Here is an 18,758-nt window from a genome sequence, read left to right on the forward strand (position 1 = left end):
AGGACACCTGTCAATCAAGGCAGCGTAAACTTCAGAAGCCAAACATTTGTTTACTTTTAGTGCCGAGCAGAAAACAGTTTCATTTCTGCTGTAACGTTGGCCACTTTTCACGGCAGTCTAAGGAGACTTCTCTCCTTATAGAGCCAGCTTCAAAATGCCATCAGAGGAAATGCAGTTTTTGGCACATTTGTTTGTTTTTTCAGCTCCTGAGGTTACTGCTTATAACAGCAGGTTGCACTAACACCCTATGGCGTCGTGTTCTGTGGAAGAACAGTTTACTCCACGGACCAATAAGGATGCTGCAACACCTCACTGGTAAGAAACACTTGTAAGAAAAGGAAATAAGAGAAGGAAGAAGCTACCTGTGATTTTATACCTTTTTATTTATTTGTTGCTTATTGTTTTTTTTCCCCCTTAGGCTTTAAAAAGTCATTCATACTCAAAAGTTTTGTTGGAGTGTAAGACCTGGAGGTACCAGGGAAACATTCACGCCTGCATTTTCATTTTGGTGATGTCACGCTAATTCTCTGAGCACAAGACAATCCCAGGCATAGTTTTAGACACAATTGCGAAGCTCTCCAATCCTCTTAAGGCAGCTTTGTTTTGCTCATTCGTTGTCTGCTGGGAATTGCGTTTGTTAACGCCGGGCCGGGAGCCGTAATCCCACTCCTCCACTCAACCCCCTCACTTCCCAGATCTCATTATTAATCCCAGTGCCTCGATTATCTGCATGTTCTTCCTTCAATCTTGGACTGTAATCTTTTTGTGTGTGTGTGTGTGTGTGTGTGTGTGTGTGTGTGTGTGCGCGTTGGGGTCATATCTCAAAGCCCCAAGAGCAGAAAACTATCCTACAGCCATTCTATCTTTTATTAACTCTTATCTTATCTGCATGTGTTATTTCTTCCCCCTTCACTTTTCTTTTCGCTCCTTGCTCCCATTTTCATTATCGTGCACTTTTATCATTTCCTCTTTTCTCTCCTTGCTACCCTGCACTTCCTTTCCCATTTTTGATCCTCTAGTCTCCTTTTCTTTACCACTGTTCCCTCTCTCATGTGTTCCCATTTCCCCCTAATTCCCTTCACCTTTATCCAACTCTATCTCATTTCCCCAGCCTTTCCCAAATCTCCCTTTTCCTTTCTATTCTCTTCTCCTTTCTATCTTCATTTCCTGACATCCACTGTCTTGCTGCTCCCACTTCTGAACCAGCAGAATCACACATCAGATGTTACAGAGCTCAGGTACTCTAACGTGATTGAAAATGCGACAATCATCAGCATCTCTGGGTTGGCAGCTTCAGCTGCTTTGCCTTGTTCTCTCCCTGTCATCTATTTGGCTGATACTTCACAAAGAAGCAATTCCTGCATTTCCGCTTTGGCTTGCATTCAGTTTTCATAAAACAGATGCAGAACGTGTTACTTTAGAGCCAGCATTTAATCATGCACTCAGTTTTTAAGCCTTGAGTTTCAGTTTAAGCCATTCAGTTTAAGCCTGAATGGTTTAGGACCAAAATACATCAGTGACCTCCTGACCCAGTATGAACCTTCCAGATGCATTTGAATAAAACACCAAATCCACACTTTAAGCTTAAATTTCAAAACTTACATTTTAACTACTGATTTTATCTGTTTTGATTTTATCTGTTTTGATTTTATATACTGTTTTGTTTGTTTGTTAATTAGTTAGTTAGTTTGTTTGCTTGTTTTAATCAATTTTAAATCATGCTTTTTATTTGTTTTTGTTTCTAATGTCTCTGTAAAGCACTTTGAATCACCTTGTTGTTGAATTGTGCTGTACAAATAAACTTGCCTTGCCTTGATCACCAAGTTATGGAACAGTTCTTGCTCGCTCCCCTCAGCCTTATGACAGATCCACTAAATGTTAGCACAACATTGCACTTTTTTTTTTTTTGCACATTTTTTTTAATTTTTTAATTTTTTAAATTTTTATTTTTATTGTAAATTCCTAAGTTAATTTGTAAATTTTGTAGTAAATTGTAAATACTGTAAAACTTTTTTCTGTCATTTAATGGTCGGGCATTGTACAGCTACAAGCATTTCACCCCCATGTCATACTGTGTATGGTTGTGTGTGTGTGACAAATAAATTTGAATTTGAACATGTGCTAACATTGCTGTAACACCAAATAGAAAGTCTACATGTGCGTCACAGTTACAAAAGGTCGTCTTTTCCGAGTCTAAAAGTCTCCAAAATACCAGGAAATGTGCCGTTTACTCTTGACTAATGTATGTTTATTCATAGAACATGAATTATGTATCCAGGTTTGGATGTAAAGCACATTTACTCAACTGAAAGTTCTATAAGTCCATAATATGTCCAGAGTGGGAAAACACAAGCCTAACGAAGCACAACTACATAAAGGTATACACAGCTCATCAAGCAGTCAGTGCTGCTACGCTTCAACACAAATGTACACAGGAGGAAAATCGACGTGTGGAACATTACTGGAGGAACAAACAACATTAGATATTTTCTCATTTGGTGTATTGATGATGCTTGTGGAGAGTGCTTCCTGAATCCCATATGTATTCAGACAGTTCACAGCTTGTGGAATACAAAACTGTTCCTGAACCTTTTCAGTGACCCCTCGTGACTGCTGGAATCGTCGTGTATAACTCTTAATTTTACTGCATGTCAGTATGTCAAAGGTTATCATCTGAAGACGATAAGAAATAATAAGAGATCGTTTGAGGAAACGTGTTTTTTCTGACAGTATATGTGTGAAGGGGAGCCCAAAAAAATGCAAGAAGATGTGATATGAAACGTTAAATATGGTGGACTTCTTTGTGACTGCAAATCAGGTGAGAATTAAAGATTTGTTGTTGTTGTTCATGTTTATAGGCTCTCTAAAGAACTTCTTGGCATCTACAGCTGTGGGCAATAATTTAAACCCTTTTATTGTGATTGCAATCTGAAAAGCTGAACCTTTTATGCTTCACCGTATTTTTTGTCTTATACACCATGACAATGACAGACTCATCGCCTGTGGCATACTACATGTCAGTGATATTCAGGCACTTATGCAGGCTGTGGTGTCACTGAAGCCCAGGCCAGTCTCTGCACCTACGATGGTTGGTTCATGTATGCCTAACATCTTGACAACATTCTCCACACCTCCTTTTACTTCATCTGAAGATTAGGTTTGCAGAAGCTGTGACCCGTGTGTCTCTTTTTTCTCATTTCCATATCTCTTAGTAAGACACTGAAACAATGCTAGGAATGAAAACGTTAGGTTACTTGCATAACCCCGGCTCTCAGACCAGCACGAGTGAGATGTCTGACTAATCAAACTGACTAAATCTTGCTGGGCAAAGTGAGAAGAGGTGCTTATCTTGAATAATGTCTTCATAGTAACATAGTAACTACCTAAGAGTGGGGACTGCTGTGGTCATCGCATTCACCAGCCAATCAGGACTGATGATGAGCTAAATGGAATAAACAGGCATATCCCATAGCATGATGTCTCACTCGTACTACTCTGAGAACCGGGATTACTCAAGGAACCTACAGTATACCCTCCCAGACAGGTTCTCTTGAGTTTCAGAGATTTTGAAAGATTACAGTGAATGCTTAATGTTTGAATCTATGCAATTCTGCAACATTGATCATTTGTTTGTATTTTAAAGGATTGGAAACTCATTGGAATATTACAAAAGTGATGCATGAAAGAAAATATATCCAACTGCTCCTGAACCAGGAACTTTCTTGCTGTGTGATAACAGTACAAATAAAAAATCAGTGTTCAGTGATACTTTGGTTTGGACCTGACCAAAGATTGGATACATGCAGCCAGGCATTAAAAAAGTAATATCAGAAAATGTTTTGATTCTTAATGAACCTGATTAAAACCTTAATTTGATTATTTCTGACCCACAAGACAAAACTATTTGTTTGAGCAGTGAAAATACAGGTTTCTTCATATGTGAATGGTTGCAGCATTATCTGTGGATTAGATTAACACTAAGAGTGAGAGGAATAGCTAATAATTGTGTAAGCGTGTGTGCGTGTCTGTGTGCATGTGAGTAATCCAGGGATTACGCCTAACAGGGATCCAGCCAGGCATCCTGCTCGGGTCCAGCGGTGAGCCACATTACATGCTGGCTCGAGCCAGCCAGACTCAAATCCTGCCCTTTTCACTCGCTGCTTCTAATTAAATGAAGCTGAAGGGTAAAATTAACTTCCACAAATCACAGCGAGAAAGCTTAGAGGACACGTGTGTGATGAGGCTTTATGTTCGTCTGCTGTCGCATATGTTCAGAGCACATAGATTTGTGCGTTTTCATATGGCTGTACCTAAATATTTGTGTTGTGTTTTTCTAAAGCAGAGAACATGTGTAACAGCAGCTGCTATGGTTTTGTTTCATGTGATGTCCAAAGGTCAAATACATGCACATATGTATGTCATCAGTGTGCAAGACAGATATTCTACCCAGAATGCAACAGCTGTCATTTATTTTGCTGATCATTATAATTTTATTCTAGAGCACTGTCAGATGTTAGAATTAAGCTCTCTATATAAGACTAAAACCAAAGTATTCTTTTTGTAATATTCATGATTCCACTTTGCTTCATCAAAACATGACCGTTAGCATACGACAGGAAAGTCTGTGGCCAAGTGTGCAACAGTCAGAATGAGAGTTTTCACCTCTGAGGCTACTGGAAAACTGTGGCTGCTCCCACTAAGTTGGGTAAGAGCTGCTGACCGAAGCGAAAAAGTTTTAGAGTCTCTGGGATCTTGTCGACTAGTGACAGGAAGAGTGTAGCAGTAATGTGAGCAGAGAGGTCAGGCAGATGGAAAAGGTTTGATTTTCCAGTCTTTGCGATGAGTAGTCTGGAGAAGAGCTACTGCTCATTCCCATCAAACAGAGTCAGCTGAGGTGGTCTGGCCATCGGATCAGGTTGTGCATTTCAACTGGAGAGTTTCCGAATGCACCCAACTTGGAGGAGATCCTGGTGTACACCTACTACTCGTTGCCATGATTATTAATCTCACCCCACCTGGAATCCTCTCTGGATCATACACGAGGACCTGCTGGTCAAATAGACATCGGAAATCTCCTGATTATTTCGCTACTACTATAAATCAACTTCGAGTAAGCCAGAGAAGATGGATGGATGTGACTTTTGAAGAATAGCAACAATGAATTAAAAATGTATAGTATTCCTAATTATCACTCCAGCATAGTGAATAAAAAACGCACTGAAGCGCAACATTCATTATCCTTTCTGATGCACCTTTGCTTGTGGAATATGGTAACTGTATGGTGGCGATAGCTCAGTAAGTAAGTAAGTAAAACTTTATTTATATAGCACCTTTCAAGATAAAAATCACAAAGTGCTTCACAGAAGCTAAAACCTAAAAATAAAAATCAACCAAAAGCAAGTTTAAAAAGATGAGTTTTTAGCTGTTTTTTAAAAGCGACCACTGAGTCCACAGATCTCAGGCTCAAAGGGAGAGAGTTTTGTCGCCTTTTGTTTTCAGCCTCGTGTGTTGGACAGCAAGCAAGCCCTGGTCACATGACCTCAGGGACCTGCTGGGAATGTATGCATGTAAAAGTTCACTTATATATGTTGGTGCTTGTCCATGCAGAGCCCTGAAAGTCAAGGTCAAAACCTTAAACTGGATTCTGAATTTAACGGGGAGCCAGTGCAGCTGAATCAGCAGGGCTGTGACATGGGAGGACTTGGAGGACTTGGTCAGAAGCTTTGCAGCAGCGTTCTGAACGACTTGCAGACACTCCAAAGAGGCTTTACATAAACAAGTAAACAAAGAGTTACAATAGTCCAGACGAGATGAAACAAATGCATGAATAACAATTTCTAATTCGGAGCGCGATACAACGGGACTCAGCTTAGCAATGTTTCTCAAGTGATAAAAACAGGAGCGAACCAGAGATTTTACATGAGCATCCAAAGTCAGAGCTGAGTCAATACTAACACCAAGGCTCCTGATAGACGGTTTTGCAAATGTAGCAAGTGGACCCAAGTTTTCCATAACACTAGGTACAACATTTTTAGGAGCACAAACAAGAACTTCAGTCTTCTCCTCATTTAGTTGAAGAAAGTTTCCAGCCATCCAACATCTAATGGAGTCTATGCACTTGTGCAAAATCTGTAGCTTGGAAACATCATGATGGTGGGGTGGCTGTAGCTCAGGTGGGGTGGCTGTAGCTCAGGTGGCAGACCAGGTCAGCCACTAATCAGAAGATCGGTGGTTCGATCCCACGCTGCCTCCTGGCTGCATGCCAAATATCCTTGGGCAAGATACTAACCCCATGTTTGCCTACTGGTGGTGGTCAGAGGGCCCGGTGGCGCCAGTGTCCAGCAGCCTCGCCTCTGTCAGTGCGCCCCAGGGCAGCTGTACAATGTAGCTTGCCATTGCCAGTGTGTGAGAATGGGTGGATGATTGAATGTAGTGTAAAGTGCTTTGGGGTCCTTAGGGACTGAGTAAAGTGCTATACAAATGCAGGCCATTTACCATTTTACCATAACACAACAAGCATGTGCCAGGAGGAGTCTGCTGCTGACATCATTTTAACCCTTGATAAACAATTAGATGTGACTTATTTTGTTCATTACAGAGGTCAACAATGTAGAACATTTCTGCTCTAGTCTGTGTGTGCGCGAACTGACTGCTAATTTCATCATAAAACTCAACGTCTGCACGGAGGCACAGTTGAGACAGCGATAAAATCTTAGGCACACACTGGTGTTTATTTAATTGGTTGCACATAGCTCTTCACTTCCACCATTAAAGAGTCGAGTCTGAGGCTACGCACGGCATCGGGCTGATTTACGCAAAGTTTAAACAGGGTCATCGTGTTTCTTCTACCACAGACGCACCAAAGAGCTCATTTCGTCATCGGTGTTTGTAGTTGAAAGGATTTACTGAAATGTTCTCGCCCTGCTTTTGGCCTTGTTTACAGAGTGATTTATGCTAATGAAGACCCTCTCCTTCAGTTCACTTGTTTGCAGGGGATTCGAAACAAGAACTGGCAGCATGTGACAGCTAACATGCAAGATCTTTCATCTAGCAGGAGGTTGTGAAAGGTTTGTTTCTATTTATAACGGCAAGCAATGCAGGAGCACGCGGGAGCTGGTGCTCCGCAAAAATACTCTGAAAATCTTTTTTTCTTGTGGCTTGGGGAAAGGCCACATAGCTAAACCTCTAAGCGTGTAGGGAAGTAGTATAAACGAAATATTATTGACCAAAATGTTGCAAAACATGGCGGTTTATGCTAAATTTGAGAAAGTGATTCTATATTTGAAAAACTCAAGCTCAAGTATATTCAGTGTGGGTTAGTTGTTTTTTATTGTCACATAATCGGGCTTTAGATTACATGGTCATATTATAAAACCTTCAGATAAGAGAAAGGCAGTTTAACGAACTCTAAATTCTTAAGATGTCCACCCAGGGTTTCATTTGAGGTATATTTTAATATTCCTCATGGGGAAATTTGTCCTCTGATTCTGACCCATCTTAACAGTTATGGAACAGAAGGTGTGGAAGATTTATCTCACCCAGACAGATGGAATTTCAAGCAATCTCCCATCACCTTATCCCTTGTACATCTGCTTGACATTGTGGTGTCATCCCATGACAGCGGCTTCCCCGTCAACACGTCAAAACAGAAAACCGTTGCTCCATTTTCACATCGTTTCCTGTCTTACCCCAATTGCTACTCGTGCTCAAGTCTGGATGATTTCCATTTTGCTGTTGCTGTGAGTGCCCGTATCGAAATTAGATGCTGTATAGCTGGGCGCTGACATTTGTATGAAAGGATGAATGCAGCAGTCATTCAAGTGTTGAACTGTTGCCGCAAGCAAGACAGACACATACAGACTAGAGCGTCATGTTGGAGCCTTTTGGTGCTAATAAGGTTATTTTGTGTAGTCGAAATTGTCAAACTGTCTCCTGCTGTCCCAAGTCCTTTTCACTCAAATTCTTTAAACCCAAGAATATAGCAGGATATTTAGAAAGTGCGTGGGAAGCGTATGAATATTTAGAGAAAATGAGCAGTTCAATACAGTGTGATTGCTTAAAGCAGGCTGCTAGCTGAAAGCACGGATAAAGAGAGCAAAACTTTTAGAAAAACTGCAGTGTTGTACCTGATCACATGGCAGAGCCATCAACGAAGGTTTTGACAGGCTAATATGCCTCAATCGTGCTCTGCAATGTAAAAGTGAAGTGTTGGTAGAGATTATTTTTCTGCCAAAGAATCACTGATAGCAAATTGGGTGGCACATCAGCAATAACAGTTCGCTCAGACAACTCGTGTTTTAGATAACTAATTATTAGAGCGGGAGGATTCAGTTTGAGTTTGCTGTAAAAGCTCTGAGCTCATCACTCACTGCAAATATAGTCCATATAAATTGGAGGAATGATGAGTAAATATCCCCTCTGGAAGGTACAAGTGGGTGTCGGGGTAGTGGAGGGGTGTGCTTGACATATGACATGAAGAGAGTGAGGAATATTAGTGTGTTTGGCAGAGTTGCCAGCCTGAACTCGTTCACAGACTTTGCTTAATTAACAAGAAGCCTTGACACATCATTGTTCGTTGCTCCACTTAAGCTCCGTGGTGCAGTACCCAGGTAACAGCATGATGCACGATCAATTAGGGAGCAGTCAAAAACAACAGTTCTAACAATCTAGATCACTTTTCACACTCCACCTTAGTCTAAATAACATTTTTCTCTGCATATACCACATAATCGCTGAGCATGTTTAGGAAAAACACTAATATTATAGTTTTGACAGACAAGGTCCACCTGGGCCAAAGTGGGATCTGAATCTGGTTGTGGTTGGAAGGAAGCATCATATGCCATTGCAGCTATTCTGCATTAAATATCTTTTAGCCTATAGGCCTATAAATACTATGACATTTTAATAACTTTGTCTCTGTCATGGTCCGTGGTCCTGTGTGTGGAATGTGTGGTGCGCGGGTAGCCACACCCCCAGGCTGGGCCATCACCGGCACACCTGCTCTCCATTGGGGTGATTACCTGAAGAGCTACTTAACCCGGCGCTGACGGATGCTCCACGCCAGTCCGTTAATCACCTCTCTGTGGTAACTAGACTCCCGTGAAAGCGTTGCATTCATATCTTGTTGGAGCTGCGTTCAATCTGCCTACTTGTGTCTAGGTTTCGATCCGGCGTTCAGCGTCTGCCACCTGCCTGTCCTCCCGCTTAATTGGATCACCCGGTACATCATCTACATCCACTACCTCCACAGATTTCCTTCTCACGGACTTCCCTCCCGAGCTCCCACGGTCCCACTCTAATCGTAAGCCAACTGGTTTAACTCAGTTTTGATGGGTTTCCTCCGCTCCCTAGTAATCTTCTCCCCTTTCTGTTGCAGCCTCCCACGGTCCCGATTCCGGCTTCCTCGCGTCATTGTGTCCCCGGGTTTTTTAGTTCCTCGTTTTGCTCCTTTGGTTTTCCCGGGTCGCCTTTCGTTGTTATAATAAAGTGTCATTTTCTGCTAGCTAGCGCTTGAGTCTGCGTTTGGATCCTTTTGTGCACGCGCGCCGCGGCGCATGACACTCTGTTGAGCTCCACAGTTGATAATCAAGATGTGACTGAAGACTTTCAGCTTAAATTCAAGGAATTCAACGCGAATTTTGTGTCAACTGTTAAGGAAAACAGACATTTTTATACTCGGCCCCCACAACTGACTGAAAAGGAGATTTATGGCTAAGTGAGCTTGGTTCTCTTGTTAATCCATAACAAATTAAAATGACAAAAGACCTGGAGTTGATGTTAAATGTTGAAGTTGCATTTGGCAACCGTTCGCCAGAACTGTCAATATGAGAGGTCAATGCAAATGAACGAGGCTGTCATTAGGCTGAAAAAACCAATTAAACCTATCAAAGAGAGAGTAAGAGCTTTAAGAGTGTCAAAATAAAATCTATTACATTCTTAAAAAGAAGGAACGCACTGACCAACTCAGCAACATCTTAAGTCTGGAAGACTACAGAAGAAGAAAAGTGGACGAACGCTTTGCTCAGGAAAACTCTCTACAACATCTAGCCAAGTTAATTACACGCTCGAAGACGTAACTATATCATTGTCAAAGTCTAGAATTTAAGACACGTCTTCACGAATGGAAATACAGAGGTGCAAAAAGGTGCAAACCACTCGTTACAGTCAAGAAGGCAGATTAGACCAGAAAACATGAGCTGCTCAGCTCTAACAAAACATTTGTTAAGAAGAAACTAAGATGAAGTTGTACCAGAATTAGGGATGCAACGATACCAATTTTTTCAAACTGATACGATACCGATACTTGGATCTGAGTACTTGCCGATACTGAGTACAAAAACCGATACTTCTACCACACACACACACACACACACACACACACACACACACACAAATGCAATGAATTGGAAGACAGGTTTTATTTTATTCTCTGCCGATAAAAAATAAAATCGTAATAAAAATGACCACAAAAAAAATTTCAAGTGAAAAATAAGCACTTCTGTTAAATTATTGCAGAGTCTTAACCAAAACCTGAGTTAAAGTTGGCTGTTCCACACTGCTGACATTTTGTTTAGCCTAGCTACAGCAGCCTCCAGTTTCTCTTTTTTATCTGGAGCTGCCAGTCTCACTCGCCTAACCCCGTGCCTGTTTAGCGCGGGATGTCCCCCTAGTGGCCAATCTAAAAAACTACAACAGAAATGACAAGCCACCCTCTGATTAATGAAATAAGTTAGTATCGGTTCATGGTATCGGTTAACTTTTACGAGTATGAGTACACACACATTTTACAGTATCGGCCCCGATACCCGATACCAGTATCGGTATCGGTGCATCCCTAACCAGAATGATGGAATAAGCAAATGCTCATGATTTTAAACATACCACATCATCTGTCAAACATGGCTGCCAGTGAACTATGTCACTAGTTTCTACTGATGGTGTAACTGCTGTCATGGTCCTGGGTCCTTTTGACCCAGCGTTTTGTGTTTTCTATTAGTGTGATTGTTGGTTCTGTTCTTCCTCTGTTTAGCGTTTACTCTGTTCTGCCCGTGTGTTCCTGTATCAAGTCCGCGTTTCTTAGTTTGTGTCCTTTCATGTGTAAGTTCCTGTTTTATTGTGAAGGTCTGCGTCTTATGTGAGTGTTTTCGGTTTGCCTCCCTCGTCTCGTCACGTTAATCACTCCCAGCTGTGTGTAATCTCCCTGTGTTCTCTGAGTGTATTTAAGTTGTGTCTTCTGTCATAGTAGTCGCTGGTTCGTCTGTGTTGTTTCCCCTCGGTCTCCCTGCGTCTCTCCGTATGCATTTCCCCGGACCTCCCTGCATCTTCGTTCAGAGCTGCCGCCTTTTGGGTCCTTTCTACAAACTCCACACGTCTGCCACACCGGACGTGACAACTGCTGATGGTAGCTGGATCATTTCTGAAGTGTACTGGGCTGTAGTCTCTGCTTAGATTGGGCCAAAGGCTGCCAAACCATGTATAATGAGCCAAAAGATACTGCAAAAGCAACCCAAGAGTTTCTCAAGGCAAAGAAAAGGGATATTCTTCGATGATCGAGCCAGTCACCTCATCTCGGCCCAATGAAGCACGCTTTTCAGTCACAGAAACAACGAAACGTAGAAAGAACCACAACAATGATGTAAAAATAACCAAAATAACTAAATGTTACAGAGTAGATTCAAACTGGTAGATGAGAAATTAAGGTCGAGGAAATGAAAGGCCCCAAACATGCTCGGTGTAAGTCTCTTTGCCTCGTACTGTAGCTGCTGTTGGCGACCCTGCCAACACATACCCACTCAAAATTAAAATTCCTCCAGCAGATGTATGTTAGTTCTAACAGCTGTTACAAGGTTCAAGAATTCCCTTTAGCATGAATAAAAATACTATGTGCAAATTCATTTTAATTCAGCATGACCTACTGTTGCAACCCACCAGTGAGGAACAGCACACTCTTAATGAGGAAATTCAATGAGAAAAGGGCTGGGAGTTTAAATTAAGAGCTCAGGAGTTATGGGATTATTGGAACATTTGCTGCCATTGTGCAAAATAAAGATTTCCTTCTGCGGCACCGGGCTAGGCGTTTATTTTGATATGATAATTTCCTTTACATTTTTAATCACCGTCCTTTGCGAGTTAGCGTCTAAAGTCAGGACTGCATGAGTGAATATAGTTATACACACACCGCAGGAGCTCTGCCTTCATCTCTCCATCACAGTCTCAAAAGCATATGTTTATAGGTTATTATCAAGCCTTTAATTTCCATCCAGCTTCCATCTTCTCCCCTCATAAAAGCTCTTGTTTTCTCGCACTGTGGCAAGACTTCACTGAAAGCTGGAAATGAATCAGTTACTGATTTTATGCTGACTGAATGTAATAAGTGATCACTGTCTTTCTCGTGGCATTTCAACTTCTTTGTAGACAAGACAGCAGCCAAACTGGAACCTGACTTCCTGCCATACATCCCACACTCTACAACTTATTTAGTCTGTAGTTCAGGTAGTAGAAAAGCTGCAGCGCTGGGACTTCTTCATGTCTGGCAGAAGTAAAACCTTGGCAAAAAATAAACCAAGCCTACAAGATGTTGACTGATCTCAATGCCAGGAGAGAGCATTCAAACCTCAGAACGGGCTTGCTTGTGGTGCACTCGCTTTTCAATGACAACCCGAGATGCTTGGGATTTCTTTATATCTGTGATGTCTGCTCTCCAGGCTGACCCTCAACAAGCAGGGGGATTAGCAAAGCAGTGGAGAGGCTTACAACCACACCTGTGTATTAGCCATGCGATCGCATTTCTAATTTTCTGAGATTAGTCGTTCTTGAATGCCTTTCCAATAGTTCATGCTTGGAAGAATCATTGTTCTGATGCCACTGAAAATCACATGGAAGTACAATGTGACCCGGCCTTATCTGTCAAACGGTAACTTTAAGGTTTATAATGCGAGCTCTTCATAATGACGGTCCAGTCAGTAGACATTTTACTTTAGTTTTTTATGCTTTAAAGGAAGGGATGGTCAAAAAAACCAAAACGAACAAACATCAAATTCAAAGACCAGAATCAACAATGCGTTAGGTCTCTATGCTCGTGTGTCCAAAACCTCCACACAACCTATGCCATAGAGTTTGACCTGTTAAAAAAAAAATTACACAGTGAGTCACATGTGGTTAGTTAGTCTCTAATATAACCCATCCTGACATATATACATAGCACACCCAGGTGTGATATACCACAGCTGCTAAAGTTCCCACTGACTGCATTATTTACTTGTAAAAAATCAGTTTTTAAAATGACTCTACAAATTTGTGCGCTGGTTTCAATATTTCCATCTTTAAGTCTCCTTGCTGAAATTTACAACATTAGTCCATCAAAACAGAGCACAAGATTTTTCACCTCAATCCACAAGACTGAAAACTGTCAGAATCTGTCACGGTCTGCGGAGACAGGCCGTGTGGTGGTGTGTGTGATGGACCCAGGTGCGTACACGAGTGAGTAGACGGGAGCGAACTTAACAGAAAGCGAGCCTTTATTATGGCTGAAGACAAAGTGTACAAACACAGCAGGGATAGCGTGACTAAACTAGACTATAACTAAACTGGGAAAACTAGTACTGTGACAAACTAAGAAGACTCAGAGACTATGGTGATCACTGCAAAGACTGACCGTGAAAACATGGAGGTGGGAACACAGATGGCACGACACAGACTGCATGAAACACAGAGGCTGTATCCCAATTCAGGGTCTGCAGCCTTAAAGGCCGCATTTTAAGGTCGATTACGTCACAGCGACGTGCCGAAGGCTGTCCCAATTCGAAGGCTGCTCGAAATGCGGCCCTCCAATGCGTCCTTCATTTCCCTGAATTTTAAGGACGTGGCCGTGTAGACTTCGTGGCCCAACATATCCCAGAATGCATAGCGCGGCGGTGGGTGTGGATAATTTTGCCGAAAAAAAACGGCGGATGAGGGGCGCCCGAAGAGTAAACTTTAAGTAAGTACTGAATATTATGTCACTTATTTATGTGCAAATGTTTAATAACGAAGGACATTAAAACATTCCTGTTGGCCACATGTCGGCAAAGTCATGTGACATTAGTGACGTTTGTACTAACTTGGTTTTAAAGCCTTTACTTTAAAATATACGCCGTTCAATAGCTGAGCTTTATCTTACAATGAGCTCATGTAGAAACAAACAAACAAATGAACAAAAGATTTTCTCCTTCATTTCTGTCAAACAAAGCTGTATAAAACATTTCCAGCTGTTAGTATCATGGTTGCTAGGCAACCTGGGCAGCGCGACGGAGGCTAGACCGTCCCATTTCACAAGCCTCGCACTTCCGGCCTAAGCAGTCTTTAAGTACGCGGCCCTTGTGGACCGTTAAGGCTGCAGACCCTGAATTGGGACACAGCCAGAGACTAAATACACATGAGGGATGATCAGGGGAAGTGGCCACACATGGGAGCACAGCTGACACACATGAACCTAAAGACAGGACAGGAGAAGTGAAACTGACATTAAATACAGACTTTCAAAGTAAAACAGGAAACATGGAGATTAGACATGACATGAACTAAACATAACCACGCAGACATGACTCATGACAGGTAGACGCACGAACCAGGGAGACTGAGTACAGGGGGAGATGACAGAAACGACAACATGAACTTAGACACACAGGCATAAACACATGAAGGGTAATATAATTACAAATGAGCTAGAATAACTTAATGAACCTAAACAAACAATAAACATCAAAATAGACTAAAACTCAAAACATGACAGAATCAAAACAACCAGGTAAACCATTTACCCAGAACATGTTTGTCCTCTTGTTCTGAGATCATAAGTAGGATGTTTGGCCGATATAGCAAGTAGGAGAATGTATACAATACCGCAGAGCAACTGGATAAATATATATGACTCTGTCTGATCCTCCATCGCCATGTTTTTTTTGTTTTATGCAGTTTTATGCAAATATTGATTTATCATTATTTAGTTCAGTTAGTGGTCTTCCTTCCTGAGAAGTTAACTTTCAAAGAATAATTAACTTTCACAATGCAATTAAAAAAAATCGCCAATTATTTGCTATTTGCAACTATTTGCACTTGATTAGTCACAGTGTGTCAGCAGTTGGCAAAACCCAACAAAACATAAGATACAATTTAAAGAACGTCTTTTGGGTTTTGTCCTGATAGCTCCCCTAAAGTTATGCTAATTTTAACTATTATTTTATTTTTATTATTAATATTTTTCTGTCACTGTCAGTCATTTTCTGTTACCCCTCTGAAATGTTGTTAAAGACAGTAGGAAATTATCTCTGTAGTTTTTATATCAATATTTCCATTTCAACAAAGCGGTGAAAATCTGCACAAATAAAAGGACGTGAGCTGGAGGAGAAAACGATCGGTAAAATTAATAACAATAAACCTTTTTGGTTGCAAAATATGAAAAATATCATGAATAAAAACAAACAAAATGCTCCTCTACAGCGAAATAATCTTTAAAAACACTTTTTTTTTCATTTCCAAATCACGTCTCCAGTTATTCCAAATGACAGTGAACATCTCACTTTGCCACCTTCCCAAACTAAAATTTGAGATTGATGAGAAATAAAGGTCATTAAGTGACATGGATGAGGGCACAGTCAGAAAAGCTTTTCATCTAATTACACTTTATATTTAGGCACAAATGTAGTGATAGGAGAAAAATTGCACTAGTATAAGGTCACTAATGATGTGCACACTGTGCAGCCCATTTCGATTTTTACAAGTACTGCATGAATGTAATAATTTATCATTTTTACTTCTGCAAAATTCTGCAAATGAGTGAAATTAAAGGGAATTTATTACTAATGTGAACATATTTGTGAACTAAAAACAACCTGCTAAAGTTCATACACTGCTACATTAGGACACTCAGCAACAAGATTTTGTGAGTGTCGTAATGAAACTGTGAAGGTTGAACAATTTGTTGCATTTTGAAGTTAATTTTCAACATGATCAGTAATCTCAGTGCACTTAATATTGTAAACTACAGACTATACAACACTGCAGATTGAAATCCCAGCAGTGTAATGATCCCATATGAGGAGGAGCATTGCAATGACAGCTGGGATGAGGTAGGAAAAGAGGATTAAAAACAAAGCAGAGGAAAACAACTCACCTGTAGCCATGCTGAGTGTCCACGCACACTCCACCGTTGTAGCAGGGGTTTCTGGGATATGTGGCACAGGGCTGATGGGACTGCTCTCTGCCTGGGCAGGAGCACACCGCTGTGGATTCAACTGTCACAGACACAAGACTCATAGTCCCACAATCCACCACTGTGGGCGTGTCCCGCACGTTCAAAGTGTTGGAGCAGCCGCCCATCCCGCCACACTCGGAGCTGGGACACTCATCCACCCGGACCTGGAACACGCTGACCTGCAGGAAAGACTGGAGCTGGATGGGAAGAGAAAAAGAGAGCACTTATCAGGCAGACTGTCATGTCACGGTAAAAGCACAGGGTAAAATTTTAGTCGAACTTTTATCTCTCCGAGCAGAGCAGGCATCGTAATGGTATGGATTTTTTTGGACCTCTACTTCTGAGTCTGTAAATAGCACAACAGGGTGTACTTCCCTTTGCACAGACATGAACTGGTAGGAGACGCTTTAGAGAGGCAACAAAACCTCACCCACTTCCCGCACATAAACAGTGCCGACTGGGCTGAATCAATGGACAAAGACGAGCAACATGGACCTTTGTCTGGTAATGAACCCAGACCTCTGCACTTTGCCATCTACGATGTAACACAAAAACATTAACAGCTACACACTGAAACACCACTTTGTCTCTTTAATAGTTCCTCACAGAATATGCCTACTTTTCTGAAAATATGCTCGCACTTTCTGCACACCCATCCAAGCGCTTAAATTGTATGGTAAGTACTGACAGTGTTGACAGCTTTCACAATGAAGCAGCTGCAGTGACGATCACATCAGCCACACTCAAGAATAACATGTGGCTGAGGTCAGGTTTGACTAAATCCTTTGAGTGTGTGTGGGATAATGTTGGCCTGACTTTTGTATAAAGTGAGCTATTTATAATTTGAAGTAAAGTTTAAAGTTAGCTTGACAAACTTTAGCTCTCAGCACAACTCACTCTTATGTAGGTGAGAAGTAATTAAAGTAATTACACGGGTAAATGTAACCCGAGTTTAGTTGTCAGATGTCAGCCCGAATCGGGAAGCAAAATCTGTGTAACACCAGATGAGTGAAGGGGTCTCATACATTCAGCTGCACCCTGATTACCTGATAATCTACTTTGATTGACAGCTCGATGTATTTGTGGTGCTGCGTGCCAATTTAAATAAAAAACATCAAGAATGTAAAAACTGATTTCCTTGGAAACAGATGAGTAAAATTAAGCTTATCTGTTATGCCACGCTGGCTGCAAATCCCTCGACTTGCAAGAGAAAATGAACTGATTCCAAACCAGCTTTAATGTTAAAGTGTTTGGACTCTTTTGCCAAAACCGATCGAATTATGCTGCAGCCTGTGTACCCGTTAAAGTATTTCAATGTGTATTATGTTCACTGTCTAAACCAAAAAGTCATGATTGAATCTTTTCAGTGAAATAATTGTAGTTATATATAATTTTCTGATCAAGTTATTTTTTTTATTTTTATGTAGATTTAAGTTGGACATCTGATGTCTGACTGGATGCACAACCAGTTGGGAACAATGTTGATAAGAGCAAACTCGGTGTGTGAATGTGTTCGGATTACCGAAGGCAGTTCGAGAAATTGAGTTATTTTCCTGCGCTGGCTCCTGGAAAAGTGGGCTAAATGGTGATGAAGCAGAGAGGAAACTGTGACTCTCCAGGTTGAGCAATTTGATAAAGTGATGCGAAAGAAAATTAAATGGAAACTGTATGTTGTTTGTATGCTTTTGGATGAGTCGACCTTCACTGGTAAAGCCGACAAAGGTCGACTGAGTTTGTGCACACGTTTGTGCGCTCACGAAGAGGGGCGAGCGCACACATACAGACATACTGGGGGTAGATGGTACTGAATATGAAAGCGGGTCGCTTTATGCTCGATATTCCAGACTGGCTGGACTTTAGTCAGCGTGAATCGATCGCACTGATTAACCAGGCAGTGCAGTATTTGTACTTATTCTCCATGGCGGTGCTGCAGGGACTAACTTTGATAAGGATTCTGTTTTATGGATCAGTTATACTTCTGACTGATGTCTCATAACATCTGACATTATTAGCAGTAATGTCCTCCCATTCAAAACTCCCCTCTTTCATTTAAACTACCTGTGTCATTAATTTTTGTACTTCATAGTCAACTCAGACACAAATGCTTCTCTTCATTGGTTTCTCTCATCTAATGCTGCTGAAGGTATATGCATTCTTACAGCAAATTAATTTGAAAGGAGGTTGGCTGCACGAGAGCTCAATAAAAGGGGCCTATAGATGATCACACACACACACACACATATATAGCTATGGATATCTGAATCCCATTTCCTGTGCCCTTGGTCTGTGTCACTGTGCACTGTATTATGACAGACTATTAGCCAAACATGGTTTGGCAACCCTATCTATCTGCCCGAAAATCATAGAAGAAATGTAATTTCTATATACAAAATTTGCAAAAGCTCATTTGGTTTGCAGGAAACATTATGCAGGTTTTCAATCAACACGAGGAAATGTTTTTAATTAACCTGTTGGCATGCAGCAAATATATTAAAGCTGAACGTATCAATGGTTCCAGTGTTGTTTT

The 18,758-nt window shown here is 41.2% G+C and overlaps 1 protein-coding gene across 2 annotated transcripts in view; it reads right to left on the minus strand.

The window, feature by feature from the left end:
• Positions 1-18,758, minus strand: part of si:ch211-186j3.6 (neural-cadherin) — a 359,727-nt gene that overhangs the window by 117,532 nt on the left and 223,437 nt on the right. For both annotated transcript variants that reach the window (XM_087841852.1, XM_087841818.1), the window contains exon 26: positions 16,151-16,428. In XM_087841852.1, the coding sequence (XP_087697978.1) occupies positions 16,151-16,428 (278 nt within the window). The remainder of the gene's footprint in view (positions 1-16,150; positions 16,429-18,758) is intronic.

The sequence above is a fragment of the Neolamprologus brichardi genome, chromosome 1, assembly GCF_056152115.1.
Source record: "Neolamprologus brichardi isolate AB-2024 chromosome 1, ASM5615211v1, whole genome shotgun sequence".
Classification (NCBI taxonomy): domain Eukaryota; kingdom Metazoa; phylum Chordata; class Actinopteri; order Cichliformes; family Cichlidae; genus Neolamprologus; species Neolamprologus brichardi.